This window comes from Macaca fascicularis, chromosome 12 (assembly GCF_037993035.2).
Source record: "Macaca fascicularis isolate 582-1 chromosome 12, T2T-MFA8v1.1".
In the NCBI taxonomy this organism is placed as follows: Eukaryota; Metazoa; Chordata; class Mammalia; order Primates; family Cercopithecidae; genus Macaca; species Macaca fascicularis.
In genome coordinates this window covers 77,086,410-77,113,421 of record NC_088386.1, presented here as the reverse complement: position 1 = coordinate 77,113,421, position 27,012 = coordinate 77,086,410, and the positions used below count along the sequence as shown (strand labels likewise).

Sequence of the window (27,012 nt, the reverse complement as noted above, 5' to 3'; positions counted from 1 at the left end):
TATTTAGAGAGAGCACAGGTTGGCAATCTCATAGGAAAAGGCAAATAGATTGAAGAAGAGGCTAGGTTATATTTTTTGAAATTACATTTGTCTGGTAATCCTCTCCTTATGTTTGTTTGGAGGGGGATGATTTGAATCTGGCTGTCACTGATTCCAGGGCCCACAATAGCCTGTCTAAATACATATTTGGTCCTTTCTACTATATCTAAATAGCAATCCAGATCACTCTTTATCCTTTTGCCTAACATTGTTTTTTATAACCACCTATTACTTCATATTACAATTCATCATTTAATTAGCGTATATTGTCTATCTCCAGAATGCAAATTCCTGAGGCCAAAGACTATTCATTTTGTTCATTTTGCTAATATAGTTTATAAATGTGGATAGTCAGGTTCTTTTCATTTTGTTTCTGTGTTCCAGATCTTTGATTTTATTGAACTTTTACAATGTTACTTAAAACATTGCTGTTTTCAGACAGGTTGCATTAGTGTATAATCAAATTCCATCCACAATATCAAAACACTATCATAAATTTAAAAAAGTAAAAATAGCATTTAATAATAACATAGTTCTAAAGCTCATTATTGGATTTGGAAAACTTTACCAGTGTAAGCTTTTGTATAAAAGTAAGGCTTGGTAAACTGATTCTTAGCATAAATATTTTTTCATAATATTCTTAATTATTTTTAATGTGTATATGTGAGATGTTTTATTTTGCATTTTAAGGTTGTAAGTACTTGCTGTAGTTATAAATGAATGATCAGCACACATCTTCTATGATAACCTTTCAACTTTATTAATATTAATATTTTTATGTAGTTTTATTATGGCTTTCTTCTGATTAGAATTTAATATAGAGAGGTTTTATTCATGTGAGTGTTAATGACATTTTGAATAAGCTATGGGAGAATTACAATGTAACACTGCTGGATACAGAATGATTCTTTGAGACACCAAGACTAATAATTTTTAACAATATCTAAAAACATTGTAGGAAAAGCTTGAACCATGCTGGCACCAGGGACAGACAGGCATGAAAGATTAATGTAATCTTGCATATAATGACACACATTCTTACACAAAAAATCCATCTGCAATGTCATGTCAGTCAGCAGAAATCTTTGATGGGTGGATACAGCTGGGCTGTCTCTTCTGGCAGAGCTGCCCTGGAAAATGCTAAATGTGGTTGTGATGCTTGGTGCCATCTGCAGTGTGCCCGTTTATCCTGTCTTCACTGGCATTTACAATACCGCATAGGGCATCAGTGACTGTGGAGACAGAGATATGGAGTGACAGATTCATTTCCTCGGAGGGTCTGAGCTCTGGTGGGCCAGTGTGCCACCCTCCTTCTTGGGTCTGGGTCTCCTATAATTGGTGTTGGCTTTACTTTGTATTTTCACATCCAACTCTTCCTCTTTTTAGTCTAACAGTTCCAGTACACATTCTTCTGGTTTGTAAGTCTTACACTAACCTTTCAACTAATTTATTCATGTAAGGTTGCCAAACTGATTTAACATTGACTGTTTGATGCCAGCTAATATACTTTATTTTCAAAATACTGCTCCTCCTAAGCCTCTGATTTAAGGTACATGTGTCTTATTTAGAGAATACTAAACAGGCACCAGGATAAAATCTGTAACCACTATGCGTGGGATATTCCCAAATGACTTATGTAGTTGAAACAAATATATGACTTTCTTTTACATAAAGCTATAAAACACATCAGGCCACTAACACTTAGTCCTCTTGCCCATGATTAAAATATAAATATTCAAGAATAAATGTTGTTTTATGACTCGACCATATGTTTATTATATTATTTTACCAGAACAAGTTAAAAAGTGTAGATCATTGTTTAAAACTTTCACTTTGTCTATGTGTGTGTGTTTTTTTTAATAGTAATGGAGTATGAAGGGCACGCTCTGTCACTGCTTAAGGAATGTGAACTCCAGGGATTTGATGGGTAGGTTATATTATTAATATATATCATGTCATTTATGTATTAAATGCCTTCAGTAGTTTTAGCCACGTATTTGGAACTAACATTTAAAAATATTTGTAATGTATGTACTCTGGCTTTATCTTGTTCATAATAATTAATGATAATATGTCATCTCTCAGGATCTGGCATAGGAAAGCAAAGAGAGGAATCTAATTATAAATACTGGGAAATGACAGTGTACTACCCTATACTTATTAATGTGGGTCCATTTGCATCTCTAATTATTGGCTTTTACCATGTATCTAGAAAAGTACTGATGGAAGATGTTATACTGGTCACATGGCATAACTATATGATGATCCTCTTTTACAAATTAGTTGATAGGTTTAATAGCTACTCATTGGTTAATTTGTGATAGATTGAAGGAAGATATTTCATAAATACAAGTAAATAAATACATTATTTTCAGAAAGAATAAGAAAGAATTTTAATTATTTCGGCCGGGCGCGGTGGCTCAAGCCTGTAATCCCAGCACTTTGGGAGGCCGAGACGGGCGGATCACGAGGTCAGGAGATCGAGACCATCCTGGCTAACATGGTGAAACCCCGTCTCTACTAAAAATACAAGAAAATTAGCCGGGCGAGGTGGCGGGCGCCTGTAGTCCCAGCTACTCGGGAGGCTGAGGCAGGAGAATGGCGTGAACCCGGGGGGCGGAGCTTGCAGTGAGCCGAGATCTCGCCACTGTACTCCAGCCTGGGGCACAGAGCAAGACTCCGTCTCAAAAAAAAAAAAAAAAAAAAAAAAAAAAAAAAAAAAAAAAAAAAAAAAGATTTTTAATTATCTCATAATGTAGTGACTACAATAGAGGTATGTTATTCACAGTGGGCATTGGAAACCATTGTTTGCAATACATTGAAGTGTATAGAGATTGTTCACTGGCATGCAAACATTAGAACCAAGGCAAGTGATATAAATTGCGATTTTTAAAAATTAGGTTTTTAAAATTTGCTAAAGTGTTGGATTGATGTGTAAGACTAAAACGTATTATATTCTTTTAGGGAAGATTTTTTTACATGAGTAGATATTTGAGAATTTAAAAAGTTGACAAGTGTGTGAATTATTTGTGTTACATGGTGACGGGCAGCAGGCAGGGGCAAAGACCCATAAGGTCAGGAAAGGGAGTTAGATCTGTCCTTTCACCAAAGTGAAAGGCATTAACTTTCCCAAAGAATGATTTGAATGTGTTGGGGAGGGAAGCGATGCAATCAAAATCAAGTATTGGCAGGGCTGTTTTTCAGAAATGCTTATTTATTTATTTTTTGGATGAGGAGAAAACAATAGCTGTTGAGAAAGAAAATGTGGTAAAACATGATTTTTCCAAAAGGAATCTAATTGAGGGAAGTAAATCTAGATAGCAATACTGTATAAGCATTGGGAATGAAAAATATGGGGTAAGAGATTACTTCAGAACTTTATACTTAGAGGTAAACAAAAACATTAATAGGCGTCATTTAGAACATTGTCTTACAAGTATACAATTTAAGAAAAGTCCTTGGGGGAATCATGCCCACCAACTACCTATTTGAATATGCTGCATAGTCCCTCACTAGGCCTCATGAGTACATGAAGGTAGCGGCATTGCAAATGAGTCCCTGCTTTCAAACTTGATTAGATCAAGAATGAGAATGAAGATATCACAGATATTAAACTTGGTCTTACACAGCAGCATTACAAAATGTTCTGCTGAATGCAGTATCTATCAATATGCTTTACTGGTATTTGTACTGCTTAAAGGGATGAAAATAACTTTTCAGAATGAAGAAAGACTATTGCTGAAGTGTAGTATAGTAATATTTTTCTCTTTACCTGAACATATTTAGTCCTTATTTATTTTTCATGGCAAGTGTTGTTATTTTTCAGTGTAGAGCTAAAAGATATATAGATTTTTCAGTTATTACTTACGTCTTACAAACCAAATAGTTTGGCCTAACCGTTATTTGAATTATGTAAGTGTTTCTAAACTCTAGGGCATGCTGATTTATTTCAGACTTACAATAATTTAAAATTTCTACTGAAAGTCATCTTCTGTGTCCTAAGATTCTTTAGATCAGGGGTCCCCAACTCCCAGGCTGCAGACCAATATCAGGCAGTGGCCTTTTAGGAACTGGGAGGCACAGCAGGAGGAGTGGCGGAAGAGGGACCGTTTCCACCTGAGCTCCACCTCCTGTCAGGTCAGCAGGAGCATTGGATTCCCGTAGGAGTGCGAGCCCTATTGTGAAATGGGCATGCAAGGGATATAACTGGGAATGCGAGGGATCTAGGTTGCATGCTTTTGATAAGAATCTAATGCTTGGTGATCTGAGGTGGAACAGTTTCATCCTGCAACCAAACCTCTCCCACCCCACCCCACCCCCCAGTCCATGGAAAAACTATCTTCCCACAAAAAAAGGTCCTTGGTGCTGAAAAGGTTGGGGACCACTTTCAATAGCCTATTTATTTTTGTGGGTTCAGTTTTCCCAGTAGAAGCTGATATGGTAGTTGGAGTAATTGTCTTAATAAAATGGCAATTGTAAGTCACTGTACTTAGAATTATATAGACAGATATATGAGGAGAATAATAGAAACAGTTTCTTCAGTTACTTCAAAGGAACAATTCTCTTGCAAGTAAAATTGTTTGAAAATAGAATATTCTACATTGGTGAGTTTTCTGTTCCTGAACCTGTTCTAAAGAGTGGCTAAAGGAAAATTTTGGGGGAAATTTATAGAAGAGGTACAGAGATGAGAGAAGGTTAACCTCAAAATGCTATGACATTTTGATGAGAGACAGATTCACATTCCTTTAAGAACTTTAGCCTGAAGTACCTCCGTCTCACACTAGTGGAGCTATTCATAGGGAGTGATTAGGAAATCACCTAGCAGTTTGGTTTCTAGATACAGGCTGAGGAAGTTAAGAGCCAAAAAAGATTCTATGTATAGTATTTAGTAAAGCAAAATGATTTGGTAAGTAATGTTTCAGAAATGCTATTTGCTAAGATTTTGGAGTTTTATTTTTTTTAATGAGTTCCATATGTTTCTATGAGACATCTTGTGACATTTCTAAACCCAACAGAACAGTGTATCAGCACTTACCATAGCTGGTTCTCCACTGCAGTGTGTCCTAGGAAACACTCTCAGATCCACCGTTAAACCTTGTAAGAGCTTAAGATTCTATATCGCTCCCTATTTTACCAGGCAGGAGTAGGAAGTTTTATGAAGGAAAATAAAAGAATACCAGTTACATAGACTTGAAGCAGTAATACTTGCATTTGTGAGTATAGTTTTAAAAATCTGTAGATTTTATGCAATTGTAAATATATGAATTCCTTGCTATTATTTGTTTCACAATTTTTAAAAAAATTGTTGAGTTATTTTTTCTCTTGTTCATTTCACCATTAATTAGACCCATAATGATCTAGACATTATTTGGATTATATTGACTTTTTATCAGATTGAACATATCTGTATTACTTAGTAAGGTAAAAAACAAAAACAAAAAAAAACCCTTTTCCAGAAAGAAAAAAACTGTGAATCAAAACTACAATAATATATTGAACATTTCATAGATGATGGGTTCATAGATAAGTATAAAAACATTCATTAAAAAAATCTTTATCACTCTTTAAAAAAGGATATATTATCACCCAGTGGTTCTTTTCTAGACAGAATCATTCTGTTTGGAGTCCATGCAAGGAGTTTACTTATTTTAAAAACAAGATTTGTCACATGTAAAAACAAGATTTGTCACGTGCAAAGTATGAGTTACTTGAAGGTTTAGGTTTTAGAGTGGCACAAGTGTGATTAACTCACATAAATGATTGAATATTTTGCTTTTTGCCTTTCTTGTAGTATTTAGACTCTTGTGGTATTTTTGTAAGAAGCTGTTGATGAAAAAAGCCAAACTGTAAAGTATTTAAAGAGGTTTATTTTGAGTCAAATATGAGTGACCACGGCCTATGACAGCCCCAGGGGGTCCTGAGAACATGTGCCCACAGTAGTTGGGTTACAACTTGGTTTTATACATTTTAGGGATACAGAAGTTATAGCCAAAGACATAAATCAATAAATGTAGGGTGGTATACATTGATTTGGCCCAGAGAGGTGGACATCATGGAGCTGATGGTGAAGGGCAGCTCACAGGTGAATTCAATGATTTTCTGATTGTCAGTTGGTTGATAAGCTTTGCTGAAAGATTAGAAGTCATCAGAAAGAAATTCTTGAGTTAAGATAAACAGGGTGGTGTAGGCTGGGCGCAATGGCTCACACCTGTAATCCTAGCGCTTTAGGAGGCCGAAGAGGGGCGATCACCTGAGGTCAGGAGTTTGAGATCAGTCTGGCCAACATGGCAAAACCCTGTTTCTACTAAAAATACGAAAATTAGCCGGGTGTGATGGCATGTGCCTGTAGTCTCAGCTACTCAGGAGGCTGAAGCAGGAGGATCACTTGAACCCAGGAGGCAGAGGTAGCAGTGAGCTGAGATTACACCATTGTTCTCCATCCTGGGCAACAGAGTGAGACTCCATGTCAAAATAAATAAATAAAATAAGAAATTATAAAAATAAACGGAATTGTGGAATCACAGGTTCTTATTATATAGATGAAGCCTCCAGATATCAGGCTTCAGAGATAATAGATGGTCAATATCTCTTATCAGACCTTAAAGGGTATCAAACTCTTAGTTAAATCTCTCATGGATCAGGAAAAGACCTGGAAAGGGAAGGAGATTCTCTATAGAATGCAAATTTCTCCTGCAAATTATGGCTTTGCAGGGCCATTTCAAAATATGTCAACAAAATACATTTTGGGGTAAAATGCTTTGATTTCCTCTAGGGCCTGCTATTTGTTATTTAATGCTATACCAGAGTCAGGTTGGAGTTGGGGATCTTATTGCTACAAAGTCTGTTTTGTCAGTCTTACGATCTCCTTTTTTTTTTTTGAGATGAAGTCTCACCCTGTCACCCAGGCTGGAGTGCAGTGGTGCAATCTCGGCTCAGTGCAACCTCTGTCTCCCAGGTTCAAGCGATTCTCCTGCCCTAGCCTCCTGAGTAGCTGGGATTACAAGCATGCACCACCATGCTCAGCCAATTTTTTCTATCTTTAGTAGAGACGGGGTTTCACCGTGTTGGCCAGGATGATCTTGAACTCTGACCTGGTGGTCCGCCCTCCTCGGCCTCCCAAAGTGCTGGGCTTACATGCGTGAGCCATCACATCTGGCCTATGATCTACATCTTAATGTCAGTGCTGGTCAGTTGCACCTAAACTCCAAAAGACAAGAGGGTATAAGGAGGCATATCTAACCTCCCTTCCTATTATGATCTGAACTAGTTTTTCAGATTTTCTTTGGGATCTTTGTGGCCAAGAGGGGAGGGTCCATTCAGTTAGTTAGAGGGCTTAGAATTTTATTTTTGTTTTACAAAACTTATTTCCTAGGTTGAGACACTGTATGTGAACATGATCTTAATGACTGAATAGTTGTTAACATAAATAAATATATTTTTTTCTAACTTACTTAATTTCACATTGGTTCTACTGGTAAACTGTTTTTCAAAATAACAAAATTCTCATAAGGCTATTTTTATTAGGTTTAATATATACAAAAGGTATCTAATATATTGAATAATATTTCAGTTTCTAAGGCCAAATTGTCTTATTTCAAATCCCTGTTCTCTTACTAGTGGTACAATCTTGAAAAAGTTTACTTAATCTTTCCATGTCTTAGTTTCCTAATCTGTAAATTGAGAGCAATAGTACCTATTGCTTAGTTATTTTTCCACTTAAATGAATTAATACATGGAGAATGCTAAGGAAAATGTCTGATATATATATTATAGTAATTATTCACTAAATATTTCTTTATTGTTATAATTGTCATTTGTATTAGTTTCAAAAGATTTAACATAGAATGTATTAGGGCAAAATTTCAGGTGTTTCAGAACATGCTCATAGGGAGGCCACCTCTAATAACTCTAGTAATATGTTAACATATGCTTGATGCTATAACTGTATGCAGGATTCTAGGAGTTAAGTGTTCACATCCTATGTATATAAGGATCGAGTTCTTTGGTGCTAAATTAGATTTTTTGGGGTATGACTTCACATAGTCTTTGTGGCCATACCCATATGTCAACATTTAGACAGCCAGGGATCAAGTGTTACATTTAAGTTCATAGATTAGAAATCTCATAGAGATTTTCAAAATCAGGTAAATTTCAAATAAAAGCTTGTTTTTTTCATTTATAAAGATGAGGCTGTTGCCTATTTTGCAGACTTCTGAGGATATAATAGAAATTAGTAAACATATTACCTGATATATAGTTTGTCCTTAGTAAATATCCTTTTTCTCTGACTAGGTGGTCGCATTGCAAACCTCTGGAATCAGTTTAGACGTAAGAATAAAACAGACCTAATCAAAAATGACATGGATCATATCTTGAGTCTTCTAACCAGAGTGGACTTGGATTGCCCAGGCTATGTGGAGCTAGTGGGATGCGGAAGATGGGGACTAGAGGGAATAGATGGCTGAGAGGAAGATGGTGGGAACAGACTGAAAAGACACTTTCAGCCTCCTGTTGCCACCCTCCAGAGCTTCCTAAACTTAGAGAACCAATAACTACTGCTGACTGTGGCCCATAGGCAGTTTCATCTGAAATACAATGTTTTTAAATGTATTGAATGCTAGGTGCTAGTATTTACAAATTAGGAGACGCAGCCTTAAATCAGAATCTCCGGCTTCTCTAGAAAAACCAGATCTGGTTCCATTAGGCCTCCTGCATGATGTGAGTGGGCCACAGTGAAGAAGAGGCTGCACCTTTGGATTGAGCCTACTCTTCCATTCCTGCTGGACCCTTGTAGTGCTTGAGTTGTGACATGTGCTTTCACTGAGGCAAAAATCCACTTTCCATTGTGTAAATTGGCGATATTTTGATACATAAAAGTATTTTGCATCCTTTGAACACAAATGATTATGAAACGAATTTCTAGTATCTTATGTGTTACTTTCATGGATTCCACTCCCATAGTCTACTTAACATAAAGATTTAAAAAATATACTAGTAGTACTATCTAGGATCAAAGACTAATAATAATAAATCTAGAAGTACCATATAGCACTAATATCAAGGAGATGAAATTCAGGTCAGGCTTGTAATTACTACATCCATATACTAATGATAATTAGCATTTTCTTAAAGCTTCATATTCTACATGATTTTTATTGCTATCTGTCTTTTCAGAGCTTTATTGAGAATTAGCAGGATTTTATGACTTTAGCTGGTGTTAGTTAAATTAATTGCAGATGACAGTATTATTAACAAAAAATGAGAATGATATGCTTTTGGATGTTAACAGAGCAAAACGCTGGTCAGATGTGAGTTAACATGTTCAAATGTTTTCATACCTCTTAACACACTTAAAGCTATTTTGTCTATGGGGAATTATCCAGCTATTATATTTGTGAAGTAAACTTAACTGTGTAGCATTTGTGTCTTACCCATTGACACATATTAACATGTTTGAAGGTACATGTGAGCAGTCATGCACATAGACTACAAATTAGTAAACTATTTTGAAGTCTAGATTTCATGAATTATTACCAATCATATTGAAGCGTTGCCTTCTTTGCTTAATTTATATTTTTCTAGTGTTGTCTGTGTTGGTGGAGATGGATCTGCTAGCGAAGTAGCCCATGCTTTGCTTCTGAGAGCCCAGAAGAATGCTGGGATGGAAACAGACCGAATCCTGATTCCTGTCAGAGCACAGCTTCCACTTGGCTTAATACCAGCAGGCAAGGGAGTGGCTACAGATTCATTAAACTGACCCTTCTCCCTCTTTTCCCTTCTTATTTGCTAACCTAGACAGCACAACACAGAATTAATGAACGGACTTTGAAAGATCCAGACTTCTGGCGTCCCCACTAGCAAATGTGAGACTTTTTACAAGTCATTTAATCTCTTTGAGCCTTATTTTTCTATTCTATAGAATAGGGATCACAGATATATTACTCACTTTATTACAAGGTTATTGCAGTACTAACCTTTGGATTAAAAAGGGGTTTAATATAGATAAACCATCAGTATATGGAATGGTTATTATTCTCCCTTCCCATAAAAAGATCTAATGATTACACAGTATGAAGCAGGAAGTTTCAAAACAGGGCCCCTCCAGTCTAGCTTCTTATAATTCCATATGAGGTGAATATGGTAACTTGCATAACTGAAGTATAACCAGATAACCTTGAGAATGCCAAAATTACTTGTGACTGGAAGGAGGATAAGGTTTGGAAGGGTGAGATGCTTAATGGCAAGGCTTTTTAATCTTTCTACTCACTGCCATTTTTCAGCATCTAGAATAGACTATGCCACAGTGATGCTCAGTGAAGCCTATTAAGTGAATACATGTAAAGAAGACTTTATATAGTAAATGATACTTGGATTAGGCCTTAAAATGGGTTGGAGCTGGCCTGAAAAGGTAAAAAGGAGTTATTTCCTTGGCTGCAGAAGTAATAAAGCAAAGGCAAAACCCAGGAGTGTTTGAGGAATAGTGAAAAGGCCATTCAATGGAAGATAATGGTATCAAAATAGGCCCAACCATGGAGGCTCCTGCATGCCACAGTAAGGGCTCTGAATTGTATTTCATCAGCAGTAGGGAATAATGGGATGTTTCAGAGCAAGGGGGCAACCTGATTGGAACTTGTTCAAGGATTCATTTTGCCTCACTGTGTGGAATGATTAGAGGATGGGGGCAGGAGAAAGTAGAGGTCAGAGACAGGGAGAACCGTTAGAGCAACACTGTGATCCAGAAAAGACGAAAACATCATTCAAAAACTGATTGTATTACACAGTCACTCATTCCAAATAATTTAAATAAATGATAGTGAAGGAAATTATTCATTTTAAAAAGTCATACATTATCACTAAAAAAAAAGCAGAATATTTTCCACTCTGATTATAGAAAATAATGCACATGGTTGAAAAATTCATATTTTGATAACTTTATTCATTTAGTGTGGATTTTAGTATACTTAGTATTGTTGATAAGTTGACAGAGCATAAGATATTCAAATGCCCTTTTAGAGTGTAAAGTCTTTCAGAAAAGTCAGAATTTAAAAGAAGAGAGAGATTCAGAGATAATCTGATAATTCTAGAGTATATAGGAAAACCTAAAATGGTTTCTAAGTAGAAGACAACAAGAAAATTTTGACTCAGAGAGAAAAATGATGCATTTTGGGCCATCTTTTCATTACATTTTATTTCTTGACCTTTTTATTTTACTTTAGTAGTTCTGACTATAATGGTGGAAACTTTCCACCATTTCCCTCCATGCAAAGTGGATGTGCTTAGGACACTTCATTAGTACTTAAATTCCTGAGGTCATTCATTGACTGCCATACATGAGAAATAGAAAGATGGGTGTCCCTACAGGTATGCATTTGACATAAATTTGGTGGTTGGCTATAAAAACTGGTGGTTATTCTTATGTTTTTAGTATGTAATTCAGATTTTATAAAGGAATAGCATTGAGTTTTATCACTATTATAATTTTAAAGAGTATTTCTGATTTGGGGAGCATTTTATGTATTCTTTGGATATTTGTAGTAATGCCATTTTAACATGTCTTATTTAGAAGACACAGTATGCTGCCAAAACTCTGGTCATTGTATAGGAGTTCTAGCATTCTAATTCTGTCTAATAGGAGGGGAAAGTCATGTATGGGATATGTTTAATATGAGGACTCTATGCCTAGTCAGGGCTTTTGATAGAGAATGGGAACAAGAACAAGGCAGGAAATTTTCAAGCTGAACATGAGGAGACAGTGTGCCTTTGAAGCCATTTGCCTCCTGGAGAGAGACACCCAGAGGGAGAGTGTTTAGTAAATTAATCCACTGAGCCAACAGACTAAGCCACTGAATTATGGTCAGACTCAAATGGATCAGATGTGGGGAAGCCTGTATTTGAACTGCTGGCCATTAGGAATGGTGTTTGTTGCTATGGGAACTGGTACTAAGGAACTATACTGAGAGAATCTGATTAAAGGGGGAGGGGAATGGAGAAAAAAGCCTGAGAGGACATAAAAATAAAAAAGCAATCCAGTTGTTGTAAAACAAGGCTCAATCCACATACTGATGGCTGTGAACCATATATTCCTATAGAGTTTGCATAAATAAATTCATGCTTTCCAATTAATTTGAGGAGAATAAAATATTGCCGAGGGACTGTTAATTTCTATGATATTTCAGGCAAAGAACCAAAGTGTAGGTGCCGTTTTCATGAGAATTTTAGATATGCTTGACTAGGAAGTCATTACATCACATTTATCTGTTTGGATGTGGGAGACATTAACAGCCTTATGAATATTCATGGTGTCTGGTTAATTAAGTTAATTGTTCTGCAGAAGTGCTTGCACTTCCAAGGACAATTTTTTTTTTTTTTTCGCCTCCGTAGTTTCTCTCTGGTATTTCATCAGTAATTCTTTACATGAACTGCTACTTCTGTCCTTACTTTTTGTATTTGGAACATTTTAGCAGCTCTCGGGAGGGAGTGGTGGGCAAAGTTTCTGGTAGTGTTAAGAAAAATAACTTTCAGGCTAATTAAAATGTTTACCTTGAGGTAGAACATTTATAGCTTTTGTGAGAACATTAAACTTACACCATTGTTATTTATGTGAGCAGCATGTTCTTTTGGCATGTAGACATCTTTTCAAATAGAGTACAGTTTCCTGAAACAAAATGTAATCCATCTTTCAGATTATCCCAACAAAATATGTAACAAGCTATCATTTTGCAATCTTACATATACTTTCTCATAAACTTTCCTTTTTTCTTCAGAGTGTCAAAAACCACATTTAAAGACTGAGGTTCAGATTAATGAGTAGTCAATGACTAAAATAATTTTCTGACTTCTAGTCATGTCCGTTATCACTGCCAGCTTCTACAGAATTTAGAGGAAAGTTGCAAAACCTGAGAAGACATGAACAATTTTTAAAGCCATCTCTAGCATTCTAAAGAAAATTTGTACTTGGGCATACTCAGCATACTTCAAACTCACAGAGAATAAATGGTCTATATTTTCTTAAGTCATGATATGTGTCATTCTCTATTGCATGTGACATTACATTATGTTTTTTAATAGCCTTTCTAGAGGAATGCTTTTATGGTCTACTCCTAATTAACCATGGTAATGGAGGAAATGTGTTTCATGGAGTACTATGATCCATCGATAATCCTAAATATCTCACTCTAATTATGTGGACTCCTCCAAAACCTTTACCACAAATCTGATTGGGAAGCACAATGGATTGACTTGTTTCCTCCTTTTCTCTCAATCCATTCCAGATTTATTAGCAATTAGATGGTCAAAGGGCAGGCTGTAGAGGGCCACAAGATCATTGGAAAGGCCTGGATAAAGATCCACTGAGTAACAGGTTTCTATACTACTTGTTTTCAAAACTTAGGGTCCATAGACTCACCTTGTGAACTTGCTAAAACAGATATCTGGGTCCTCTCTCCTCCAAACATATTCTGATTCCATGAGTTGGAGGTAGAACCCAGGAATGTACGTTTTTAACAAGCTCCCAGGTAATGATGCTGCTTGGACCATGCATTCCAGAGAAGTTTCTCACCAAGTCACTGTGCATACAAACCACCTGGGGATCTAATAAATTGCAGACTCTGATTCAGTGTGTCTGGAATGGGGCCTGAGAGGCAACATTTTAAAAATATTTGTTTACTTTCATTCATACTTCTATTACTGTTTTAATACCCATTATCCTTATTTTTAAATGGACAAAAATTATATATATTTATTATGTACAATGTGATGTTTTGACACATGTATACATTGTGAAATGGCTAAATAAAGATAAACATGCATAAAATTGATATAATGATCACATACTGATTTTACATTGAGAACACTTAAAATCTCTCTTAGAAATTTCCAAGTATATAATACATTGTTACTTAACTATTGTTTTAGCCTGTTCTCATGCTGCTATAAGGAGATACCCAAGACTGGGTAATTTGTAAACGAAAGAGGTTTAATTGACTCACAGTTCAGCATGACTGGGGAGGCCGCAGGAAACTTACAACCATGGCGGAAGGCAAAGGAAGAATCAAGGCACATTCTTCACAAGGTGGCAGAAAGGAGAAATGCTGAGTGAAGTGGGGAAGAGTCCCTTATAAAACCATCAGATCTCATGAGAACTCACTATTACAAGAACAGCATGCGGGAAACCGCCCCCATGATTCAGTTACTCCTACCTGGTCTCTCCCTTGACATGTGGGGATTATAATTCAAGATGAGATTTGGGTAGGGACACAAAGCCTAACCGTATCAACTATAGTCACTAAGTTGTATAACAGATCTCTTGAATTTATTCCTTTTAACTGAAAGTTTATATCCTTGACCAGTATCTCCCCAATCCTTCCCACCCATTAGCCCCAGTAACCACCATTTCACTGTTTGCTTTTATGAGTTTAAGTTTTTCAGATTCTACATAAAAGTAAGATCATGTGGTATTTGTCTTTCTGTGTTTGTCTCATTTCATAATGCCCTCAGGTTCATCTGTGTGTTGTAAATGACAGGACCTCTTTAATGCCAAATAGTATTCCATTGTGTATATAAACAAGCTGATTGTCCCTAATCTGAAGGCCTAAAATCCAAAATGCTACAACATTAGAAATTTTTGAGTGCCAGTATGATGCCACAACTGGAAAATTCCACACCTCATGTGATGGGTAGCAGTCAAAGTACAGTCAAACCTTTGTTTCATATAGAAAAATATTTTAAATATTATGTAAAATTATCTTCAAGCTATGTGTATAAGATGTATAAAACTTTTATGTTTAGACTTGGGTTCCACCCCCCAGATATCTCATTACACCAACAGTGTAAAAGTCTTCCTATTTCTCCACAGCCTTGCCAGCATCTGTTGTTTCCTGACTTTTTAATAATCACCATTCTGACTGGTGTGAGATGGTCATTGTGGTTTTGATTTGCATTTCTCTGATGGTCAGTGATATTTAGCTTTTTTAAAAAAATATATATATATATGTTTATTGGCCACGTAAATGTCTTCTTTTGAAAAGTGTTCATATCCTTTGCCCACTTTTTGATAGAATTGTTTTTTTCTTGTAAATATGTTTAAGTTCCTTATAGATTCTGGATGTTAGACCTTTGTCAGATGGGTACATTGCACAATTTTTCTCCCATTCTGTAGGTTGCCTGTTTACTCTGATGATAGTTTCTTTTGCTGTGCAGAGATAGTTTTCTTGATTTCTTTTTCAGATAGTTGTAAGTGTACAGAAATGCTACTGATTTTTGTATGTTGATTTTGTGTCCTGCAACGTAACTGAGTTTGTTTATTAGCTCTGACCATTCATGGAGCCTTTAGGGTTTCCTAAATAAATGAGATCGTGCCTACAAACAAAGGCAATTTAGCTTCCGTCTTTATGATTTGGAAGCCTTTTATTTCTTTCTCTTGCCTAATTGCTCTGGCTAGAACTTCTAGTACTATTTTTATGAGAGTGGTGAGAATGGGCATTATTGTCTTGTTGAGGTACAATACATTGTTTCTCAACTCATGCAAGTCATTTTAATAAGCACTCAAGTATTGTCATTCCTGCTTGACAGTAGGCCATATTTTGAGTAACAAGGGTCACAGCATAACTTGCCTTTTGGTGAATCAGTTGGAACCAGTTTGCCAGTTCATTACAATAAACTTTTCTTTGCATTGGTATTACTAAAAGTAATTGTGCTTATTTATTATTAATAATTAAATATGTTTATTCTTAGATAGTTACCTAAAAAATTATGATTTTAATGACCTCTTGGTTGATAATGGCTAAGCTGCCTCAGCTTCTCCAATTTAGTAACCCAAGTACATATCAGTTCGAAGTAACACAAATGGAAGCAATTATGTATGATCACATAGAAATGCTTCTGATTAGCAAAATCCAGAGGACTGGTCTTTGCCTTGATAACCGGAACACACCACATCCATGCTTTCACAGCTCTTGGCTTTTACTGGGCTTGTTATATTTTTTAATTCAAGAAAAATTGTAGCTTCATTCATTCTGTTCTTAATAATTTTAAATTCTCTTTAGCCTCCTGGGAATGGGAGGGGCTAGCTGGTATTGTCCCCTGTATCTCAGATTTCAGTCACACATAAACATTAAAGGGGCCTGACTTGGGGAGCTCTTTGCCTCTGTGGACTGGTGGGGAAAATCCAGGTGTGTCTTAAATTCTAATCACGAAAATCAGAAATCGTAATGTTTCAAATACAAATCTTCATACATGGAAAATACAATGGAATTAAACATTTTCTTCAATGTAGGAGACATTTGTGAGATAACAGGGGATTCTCATTTGGCTAAGAGCTTACCTCTAAGACTCACTAAATGTATTTAGAGCATATTTTTTGTAGCTTGTAGTTATTTTTCTGAGTTATTATTTGGATTATTTTCTCTTTTATTTATGTATGCATTTGTCTCTGCTCCCCAGAGGCATCCTTTTGCTGTTGATCCTCATTTTGGCATTGAAGCTAAAAACCCATTTATTAAGGTTGGATGGAGTGGGCTTTGATATAGCTAGCATTTGGGAGGTAGAAAATAGACATTCGTGATCAAAGAAGCTGTAAGCGGTTACTATAAACTATTTTTAAATTCCTAAGTAATTTAAATATTCAAATAATTGTGTAGACATTTGATGTGCATCTATAGTGTGAATAAGAACTTCTAATATTCACATTAACTTTTCTGATTTTATAAATTCTCATTTATTTTTCATCTGAACATTGCAGAATGACATCTATATAAAGTAAGAGCAAATGTTAATTGAACACATTCTACCCTGATAGTGCATGTTTTAAAATTGCTTTGGCAGGATCTACCAATGTACTGGCACATTCTCTTCATGGAGTTCCTCATGTGATAACTGCAACGTTGCACATTATAATGGGTAAGAATTCTTCCAAAGCAGTTCACATTTTATAAGGAAATTTTGATTTATATAAGGAAGGCTATCTTATTTCCATCAGACTTTAAAGAAAGGCAGGTTCTTTGTCTCTTAAAGTAGAGAAATGTTTGACTAAAAGATAAAAAAGTAGTGCTTCACTATGTGGACTGCCTGTCTTTTCAAAATACTTGCTTTGTAAAGAGCAGTAAACTAAGTTTTACTATAATCTCTATAGAAAAAGAATGTAGTGTGCTCAAAATAATTTTATAACCAGATGAAGAAAATTAATGCATACTCCTTAAGTATATCCAACACTGTTGTAGGACTGTACCAAGGCTCTAGGACTAGGATTATGTTATTAATGAAAAAACATACCAGAAAAAAAATTTCAGCCAGTGTATGTCTATAGATATTTTATTATCCCAATTAGTAGAAAGCATATAAGCTCAGGTGTATGTAATACCAAACTACTGCTAAATCTAAGTTTACCTTGTCCATCTACTTTTCTTTGACCATGTTTCATAGAAATAGCAATAAGCTGAAAAATTTAGTACTCTGTGTTTCTTCACTAGCACCTGAACAAGTTAAAAAGGGTAATTGTTGTAGTTACAGATAAAGGGAACTGAAGAGAAAGTAAGGATGTTCATGGTCTACTGTACCTTGAGATAGTCTCCTATAAGCCAATAAATATGCTCTCTTATATTTGCTGTTTTGATACAAGTCCTATACTGACTAATATTTAATATAATATTCAAGGGCACGTAGAGCTGGTCGATGTCTGCACCTTCAGCACTGCTGGCAAGCTTCTTCGCTTTGGGTTCTCAGCCATGTTTGGCTTTGGTGGAAGAACTTTGGCTCTGGCAGAAAAATATCGATGGATGTCCCCTAACCAACGGAGAGATTTTGCTGTTGTTAAGGCACTGGCAAAACTTAAGTAAGTCTTTTTCTTAAACCAATAATTTTGTATCCCAGGTTCAATGACTGTTAATAACAAATTTCATTATATTTTAGGGCAGAAGACTGTGAAATATCATTTTTACCATTTAACAGCTCTGATGATGTGCAAGAAAGGTAGGTAAAAACTCAATGTAATACAGATAACCTGTATCTTTCTTTAAAGCATAAAACATTCTGACAAACAATTGATCAGACTTACGATCTTTGGTTATTTTTCTAACACGGTAGTAAAGAATATAGAATCACAGACTCTTACAGGTCTTAGTAAGCAAACAACCACTTGCTCAGCCTTTTTCTCTTCTTCCTTCTTTCTTTCCTCCCTTCCTTCCTGCTCTGTCCCTCCCTCCCTCCCTCCTTCCCTTCTCTTTTTCCCTTCCTTTCCCTTTTCTTTCCCTTTTCTTTCATTTATTTTTTTCCTTTTTCATTTCCTTCTTTTCCTTTTTCCCTTTCTTTCCTTTTCCCTTTTCTTTTGCTATTTATTGAGTGCCTATTATATGCCAGGCACTTTGAATACAACAATGCATCAAAAAATGAACAAAACACACAGTTTTGTCCCTCATGATAATTTTGGTCTAGTGTGTAATATAAATATTAAAGCCATACTAAAGAAGGGTTATAGTCTTTAAAGAAATAGTAAATTATTGTTCCTTATAATACTAGTTTATCTTTAAATGAATCAACACATTATGTTGGCAGCAATAAAATTGTACACGTTTTTACTTACTATCTAATCAAAGAAAGTAACATATGTAATGATGAGTTCACTAATTTTCTCATATTTAATCGATTTGTGTGTGCGTGTGTGTGTGTGTGTGTGCGCGCGCGCGCATTACCTGTTTTATAGCTTTGTTTTTTCTTTCCTTTAGGAGGGCACAGGGATCTCCCAAATCTGGTGAGTACAAAAGTATCTCCTTGAGAACTGTGCCAGGTTCTGTTGACATTTTGCTCTGGTGAGGGAAAATAACCAATCACTCTCATTACCTTTAGACTGTAATGATCAATGGCAAATGATCCAGGGTCAGTTCTTGAATGTCAGCATTATGGCAATTCCTTGCCTGTGTTCAGTGGCACCTAGAGGCTTGGCACCTAATACCAGGTTAGTAAGCATTTTTATTGAATTGTTGATACATTTCTTATAGACCATTTTTTTCCAGGATATCCAATTAACTGTTGGTTAGCTAGAAACTTAACTGGTAGTTTATCTTTGTATATTAGAGAGTCTAAGGGATTTGTCATCACAGTAGGTTGGGAACAATTGTTGAACTAGAATAATTATCAGATAATCATTGACTATTTAAGGTCACTGAGGCTAAAATATTTCCTAAGTTTCATTGATATAATTTTATGCCTACTTTGCTTGATTTATTCATTTAGTTGTGGAGAACATTATATTAAATGCTGATATTTCTTGTGAATGTCTTTGCTTTCCAACTTTAATGCAAACATAAACATCCTTAGCATGAAAAATCACATATATGTATATTTGATACTGTATTAGTCTGTTTTCATGCTGCTGATAAAGACATACCCGAGACTAGGTAATTTACAAAAGAAAGAGGTTTGATGGGCTTACAGTTCCACGTTGCTGGGGAGGCCCCACAATCATGGTGGAAGATGAAAGGCACATCTCACATGGCAGCAGACAAGAGAGCTTGTGCAGGGAAATTCCTATTTTTAAAACCATCGGATCTCATGAGACTTATTCATTACCATGAGAACAGCACAGGAAAGACCCACCCCTTGATTCAATTATCTCCCACCACGTCCCTCCCACAACACATGGGAATTATGGGAGCTACAAGATGAGATTTGGGTGGGAACACAGAGCCAAACCATATCAGATACCTTTAGTCAAAAGAAACATTTCAGTTCTATTTAATGTGAATAGTAGTGCATATCAATCTCCTGCCCACATTTTCAATGGAATGAAATGTGAGACGTCTTATATATATCTTTTTATCCATAGGATATAGACATTCCTTCTCTTGCACATTCTTCTTAAGCAGCTGTCCATTATGGGGCTGAAAATATTTCTTTCCTAAATCCAATCCTGTAGAGCGTAGGAGAAAGGATCACGTGTGCTGTGAAATATAGCCAATAAACAGGGAAATATTCAAAGTTAGAGAAGAAAACAGAAAAACTGCAAACTTGGATATTGAAAACCCAGATGGCAAGGTCCTCATTAATTACATCTAGTGCTAAAACTTGAAAGGAGTATTTTGAACCTTGTGTGATTTAGAAATTGAGCCTGGTGGTTTTCCCCCACACCCTCAGAAATCCTAGATAGCTGTGTGCTTTTGTAATGTAGTTTTCCTGACTAAACTTGAAGACGTGGCTAGCTGACCAAGGAGCTATGTTTGGCAGGACTTGAGACAATGTTTATCTAACCCTGCTTGTTCAAGGACCTTCTTGGGAGGGTAGACCTCTTCTGGGAGCAGTTGATTCATAGCTCCTTCAAAGCCACTCCGTAAATGTTCAGCTTGACTAGGATTCCACTGCTGACTTTCCAGGCTTAATCAGTATTGATGAATTTTTCAGAGAAGGATGACTAATTAGAGATTTCTTCTGTGGTTTATACTCACAACATGCCATCTTTGCAAAGGCCTTTCGATCAAGACTCACTTGACCAGAGATTTTTTTCAGAAATGTAGCTTCTGATGATTCAGGATGATTGAACAGGAGATTTCACTTTCTGCTTTTCCCCCCACCATGATAAATAATAATTTATGTTAAAGTATCTCAGTGCCAATTGCCAATAGGAACTAATATTCTTGTATTCTAAGTATTCTAAGAGTAAATATGTTCATAGATGTGAGACATTTAAAGCAGTGTCAGCCAGTATGTTGTGTTTCTATTTCAAGTAAAGATTGCAAAGCAGGCATAGGATAATGCTTTTAATGTTTACAAAATTACGCAATTAAAAAAAAAAAGATGCACAGTAACACTACCATGAATGTTTTGGTGCTGTTTATTTTTAATTGGGAAGAAGCAGCATGATGGAAAGAGTGCTGAGCACCTGGGGTATTGGTGCTGATGACCATTTTTTCTCCGTGTGCCTTTGAACAAATCACTTAAACTTGGAGTTGTCTTTTTTTCTTCTATGTGAAATGAGTGAATGATGAGATAATCTCTAAGGTCCCTTATAGCTCTGACCTGAGCTTCCGTAAGATACTAAGAGCTCTTTTTTTATTTTGTTGTTAGATTAACTTCATGTTTGCACTGAAATCAAGCTAGAAGTCATTTGTATGTATTTCTGCAAACTGCCTTCTATAGCTTGATGCATTTGCAAGTGGCTGTTTTGGCACTAAATCACACCTCTGAATTTTCAGTCTCATATATTGGATGGAACAGTTATGCAAGATTAAAATGTTCAGTCATTTAACTGAACATGTGTGGCAGCATTTGTTCACTCCATTTCATCCATCCAAAGGCCACTTTGATTTATTTCATTTCCTATGTCACTTAGACCTTCTGTCCATAAATAAATATTTAAATCACACTTTAGATTTTAGAAAATGTTGAGCTATTTGTTACACCACTTGTGCATATTAACTATTCTATAATACATCTTTTAACAACATCGTTTCACATTTAGAGTTTCTAATTACATTGTATTTTAAATTATGTCTTGATATGTAAGTAGGAAGCTTGATGGTTTGTTTGTAAAATGCTCTAATGTAAGAGCTTATTGAGAAGGAAGCCAATGATTTAATAAAACTCATTTGAAAGCCTGCATCATTTAAAAAATAATAGCAAGATACGGTTTATGAATTTTAGGTAAATGTAACATGGTGATTTATCTGTCTTGTCCAATACTTTCAATAAACAGTATACTTGTTATAAGGAACAGTGTGTCATAATTTTTGGTATAATCTCTCAGTAAACTTCTTAATGTCTAATAGAAATATTTAATTTCAGATTAAATAATGGAAGTATGGCTCTTATAATTGCCCGAAACACTTCTCGGCCAGAATTTATAAAACACCTGAAAAGATACGCCAGTGTAAAAAATCAGGTATAGTAAATTCTTTTTGTTACTTATTTGTAAAGCTATTAATCATGTAGAAGAAGATGCTACAAGAGTTGACATCGAGTCCTGCCTCATAAGAAGGTTTTATTTTCTTCTGAATATATTAAACTTTTTTTCCAATCTGTTTCATCCAAATTTTGAAAAGCATCCACCAGTATTAATATAGATTGGCCTTTTTTGAATGATGAATTAGTGGTTATGTATATATAACCACAAAGATAAAATAAGAAATGTAGTGTTATCTTGCAATGTGAAGTAAATTAAAGATAAAATTACATACTCAGGCTGTTCTTCAGAATGAAAAGAAGTGAAACTTGAGAGTGTAGCCTTCTTGATATTATGGCAGCAGACTTTCTAAAGTTATGATCTTTAGATCTTCCTGACATTTGTTTGCATATCTGCGTATGCTCATTGATTGAAATAGATCTGTAGATATGTATTTAAAAATATGAGACTTTTATATAAATATTCATTCAAAATGAGGATGTGTGAAGATATATATTTCCACTTAAGTCATTTGCTTTAAAAAGAAACAGTATTACAAACCATATTATTTTGGCAGATATTTTGACCTGATTATTAGGAAAATGATCCTAGAAATATGTGAATTTCTGAAATTGTGAGTCTTTCAAGTACATAGGTATGGTTGTAAAACCCTATAGTTTCACACTTTTTGTTTTTTTTGAGATAGAGCCTCACTGTGTTGCCCAGGCTGGAGTGCCATGGCGTGATCTTGGCTCACTGCAACCTCCAGCTCCTGGGTTCGAGTGATTCTCCTGCCTCAGCCTCCTGAGTAGCTGGGATTACAGGCTCACGCCACCACGCCCAGCTAATTTTTATATTTTTAGTAGAGACAGGGTTTCACCATGTTGGTCAGGTTGGTCTTGAAAGTCCTGACCTCGTGATCTGCCCACCTCGGCCTCCCAAAGTGCTGGGATTACAGGCGTGAGCCACCACGCCCGGCCCACACATTCTTGAAGTTATAAAATGGTGCTTGGATATAGTTGGGAGAGCACAGATGGGAGGAGGAGGAGGAGAGTAAACCCAGCCAATGACTGGCAGCTGAACCTTGCTTATGTACCATAGCCATTGCAAGTCTCTCTATTTTTGCCTCATTATATTTTCAAACTTTCTTAGGTCATCTTCATGAAGTTTGATCTTCTGTCTATAACATTATTTGATCCTCATGTATTGAACAACTAAGTGGGCTGCTTAGGAATGTAAATCATAAAAAAATTAGATACAGTCCCACTTCCTTATATGTCAAAGTAGATCAGCAGAGATAATGTAGGTTGTGAGCCTGTGTAACAACTTTATATATGTGTTTGGGTGGAATATGGAGACTTACTGATTTTTCAAAGGAATGTATGCATTTTCACATTTTACTAAATTTCTAAACGTTAAAATCAATTTTTAAAAAACCCAAAGCACTATATATTCATTGCTGTTTTTAAGTCAGAAAATAGAAACAAGAAAATGATTTTAAGCACTCAAAATTCCATGTTCCTCAGGATAAGTATCGTTACATTGGTAGAAGTTTTTCCAAATCCTTTTTTATTACATAAATGAGAAGTTAAGTGACTATTAACCTCATTCATGTACCCCTATTTGAGAACTTAAATCGTCTTAACCTATTAATGTAACCCTGAGAAGTTCTGTACTTATTTTGGGGAGGTGTATGTTGCACAAACTGTTTATGGAAGATCTCTTTTGAAATTGCCCATGGGGCAAATCTCTTAGGCAAGTTTTGTAAACTTTTTTTTTTTTTTAAATCAATATACCTTTCTTCTGATTTTAAAAGCAGTGGTTGCCTTACACATAAAGACAGACATACAGAAAATAATACAAATCTGTGTCGATAGGAAGATGCCTTCTAAAAGAGATAATATTATGCAGGATTTATCATATTTTCTCATGTACTCTACCAGGCATATCTTGCTTTTGACACAAGAAACAGTTGCCAGTGTGTGATTCACTGGCCTTAACTCTGATTTATTTATCAACTTTCAAAAATTAAAATCCATGCTATTTTTTTTTTTTTTGCAAATAATTCTAAAATATTTTGTATAGTGTATATAGTAAGAATAATTAGATTGATTCCCAGGGTGACTGCTTTCAAGCAATGTTAATTTGATCTGTTAATTATCTACACAGGTGTGTGTATTTAGGCTCTTTCCTTCATGGTGACATTAAAAATGTGAATTTATATAAATTTTGTAAGATTATGAAAATCAGATCTATGTAAAAATCATATCTACTGCATAATTCGTAGCAGTGCTGGTATTCAGGAAGGAAAATATGACAATTCAGTTTAAGGAGAGTAACATCTGCTTCTCTGAACCATGTTTACCAGGTTGAATAAGCGAGCGTTACTGTATAACACTGTAAAACAGATTGAAACCACCATGTGCAGAGTGGCTCCTGTTCCTTCCCCATCTCTATGTAAAATTAGATAGAGGGTGAACATTACCCTTCAAAGTCCTTGCAGCTCCATCCTATTGCTTTGCCCCCCTTCTCACTGTCCACACTTTTCTCTTTCATTGTGACCATTTTTGGTAGGGAGTTTATAACCTTAAATGTGAGTGCTTCCCCCAGGATTTGTTTACAGCGCTCTCGTCTTCTTAGGATGCCCTCTCCTGGATGGCCTCATTGCCCCTCACTTTTGAACTATCTGAACATCATACACTCCCAAGGGTTCTGTCATCTCATCTTATCTGCAGAACCTCTGTCTTCTTGTATGCCACAGAGGTTCTGAAACTCACCGGCATCTGGAGGCCAACATGTCTACAGCTGACCTTATCTTTTCCCCTAAAGTTGTTCCTTCTGTGTTGCTCTGTGCGGGTCAATGGCACCACTTTCTACCCATCCAAGTTACCCTGGATTGTTCCTTCCTCCTCATTCCTCACTACCAGTTCCCTAACTTGTTCTGTTGGTCTCCTCTTAAATTGTTTCTAAAATTTCTCCCTTACCTTAATTCAAACTTTAATCCTTTCTTGCTTACAGTAGCCTCCTTTTGACCTTTAAGTTCTCTGGTCTTGTCTTCCATACGTCCTTTTAGAGAAACTTTTTTCTAAGACACACATTTGATATCTCTCCTGCTTAATTCTTCAGTGCCTTACTCTTGTTGTCAGAATAATATGGAATTTCCTCAGTCTGGAATACGCGGCCTTTGTATCCAGGTCCCTGCCTGTGTTGCAACCCTATCTCTTATTTACACCCTCCACCACATTCCCAGTGTTTTGGCATTTTATTCATTGACTAAGGTTGCCATAACAAATACCATAGAAAAGATGGCTTAAACAAACCAACGTATTTCTTTCATGGTTCTAGAAGCTAGAGCTGCAAGACGATGTCAGCAGGTTTGGTTTGTCCCGGGTCTTCCCTCTCTGGTTGGCACACGGCTGCTGTCTCACTGAACCCACAAGTGAGTGGTCTTTCCTCTGTTCATCCCCAATGCCTTTTCCTATGTCCAATTTCCTCCTCTTATAAGGACACCAATCGTATTGGATGAGGGCCTGAAGACATCATTTTAGCTTAATCACCTCTTTAAAGATCTTATCTCCAAATACAGTTACATTCTGAGGTATAGAGGGCGAGAATTTCAATACAGGAATGTGAGGTCCAATGGGCATGATTGAGCACCTAGGAATCACACTGAATTCTGTGTAGTTGCTTGACCATCATTTGCCTCTAGTTTTGTAAATGCTTCCTCTCTCCAGACTTTCTTCTCCAGGCTAAATATTGTGTTCTTTAAGGCTCAATTCAAATGGGAAGCTTTCCCAACATCCATAGACTGTTTGCCTCCTCTTGTTTCCAGCATTGAACTCCACGCTTGCACCATCATGGCACTTTTGTGTATCACAATTGTAACTGCTCACTTCTCCTCCCCATGCCCCAAACATACCCTCACACAGGATACTAAGCTCTTGGCTCCCTAAAGTCCCACTTTAACAATGTCTGTGGCTTCACAGTTAAAGCATTTGAAGGATGGCTAGATCTTCATTTTGTGAGGTGTGCACATGGTAACTGCTGATTTAAGATAATAGACTTACTGGTGGTGGCTGTCAATTCTTGGCATTCCTTGGCTTACAGCTGCATCACTCCAGTCTCTGACTCTGCCATCCTTGGCATTCTTCTCTCATAAAGACATCAAGCATATTGGATTAGGGCTCACCCTAATGACCTCATCTTAAGTTGATTCTACCTGCAAAGACCCTACTTCTAAACAGGTGACATTCACAGGCACCATGGGTTAGGACTTGAACATAATTGGGATGGGGGAGGGAAATGTAATTTAGCCCATAATAGGCAGTTGTTGATAATTCATTTAACACACACGAACATGAATGATTATGTAGATAATTCTACAAGGATGAGGCATGTAGCCAAGGCTTTATACCCAAGGTGGGAGATCTAATGCAGTTACTGTCAAACAGTTTTGCTTGGGGCCCTCTAGTTCTGAACCTCAGTCACAGCAGCTGATGCCATGATATCATGTACTGTTTAACTGTGTTTATAGTATAAACCAGAAAGTCAGCTGGACTTTGGTATCTACATATGTAAAATATGGGTGTTGGGGAAAATATTAGTTTTCTGTCAACTTTTAAAACTATGTGTTGCATTGAGGTTTATATGTGGAAAAGAGGAAAAACTATGTAGATGGTGTTTAATTAGGAATATATCTCATCATTTATCTGAAAACTGAAATGAGTAGTTTTGCATTCCTGCTAAAGTTACTTGGCTATATTTTCTTAATTATTTCAGAAAATACATAGTGCTTTTTCAGTATAGTTTCCTTAGGCAAACAAGAAAAAAACGCAAGTAGAAGTCTACCTTGCACCATTCTATAGTGGTAAGTAAACAGTGATCTTGCAGCTCATGTCCATTGTTAAAGTGGGAATGGGGCAAGCAAACACCTGTGAAAATCCATATTTAATTGGCTTCCTCTTTTAAAAGAAGATATACATCCCATTTTATCTTCAGAGGTTTAGACCTGAGTTCTTCCAAATTACATTCCAAGTGTGAAACTTGCACTAGTTTGCTTTATGTCAGCTAAACTAATTGACAAGTTGATAAACTCAATGGATTATATG

The 27,012-nt window shown here is 36.1% G+C and overlaps 1 protein-coding gene and 1 long non-coding RNA gene across 11 annotated transcripts in view; one reads left to right on the top strand and one right to left on the bottom strand.

Annotated features, from left to right (window-relative positions):
- Positions 1 to 27,012, top strand: part of CERKL (CERK like autophagy regulator) — a 141,049-nt gene that overhangs the window by 103,169 nt on the left and 10,868 nt on the right. For 4 of the 10 annotated variants that reach the window (XM_074009556.1, XM_005573622.5, XM_074009555.1 and 1 more), the window contains 8 exons: positions 1,903 to 1,966; positions 9,622 to 9,764; positions 16,861 to 16,935; positions 17,689 to 17,866; positions 17,944 to 18,003; positions 18,756 to 18,781; positions 18,877 to 18,985; positions 21,808 to 21,904. In XM_074009556.1, coding sequence (XP_073865657.1) covers positions 1,905 to 1,966; positions 9,622 to 9,764; positions 16,861 to 16,935; positions 17,689 to 17,866; positions 17,944 to 18,003; positions 18,756 to 18,781; positions 18,877 to 18,985; positions 21,808 to 21,904 — 750 coding nt within the window. In that variant the 5' untranslated portion in view covers positions 1,903 to 1,904. Of the gene's footprint in view, positions 1 to 1,902; positions 1,967 to 9,621; positions 9,903 to 16,860; positions 16,936 to 17,688; positions 17,867 to 17,943; positions 18,004 to 18,755; positions 18,782 to 18,876; positions 18,986 to 21,807; positions 21,905 to 27,012 lie in introns of all 10 variants that reach the window. The other 6 variants (XR_012421295.1, XM_074009559.1, XM_074009558.1 and 3 more) reach the window with 3 other exon arrangements.
- LOC141408195 (uncharacterized) lies at positions 17,331 to 18,851 on the bottom strand. Its single transcript, XR_012421296.1, has 2 exons — positions 18,723 to 18,851; positions 17,331 to 17,817 (listed from the first exon to the last, which is right to left on the bottom strand). It is a non-coding gene; the product is annotated as an uncharacterized lncRNA (long non-coding RNA).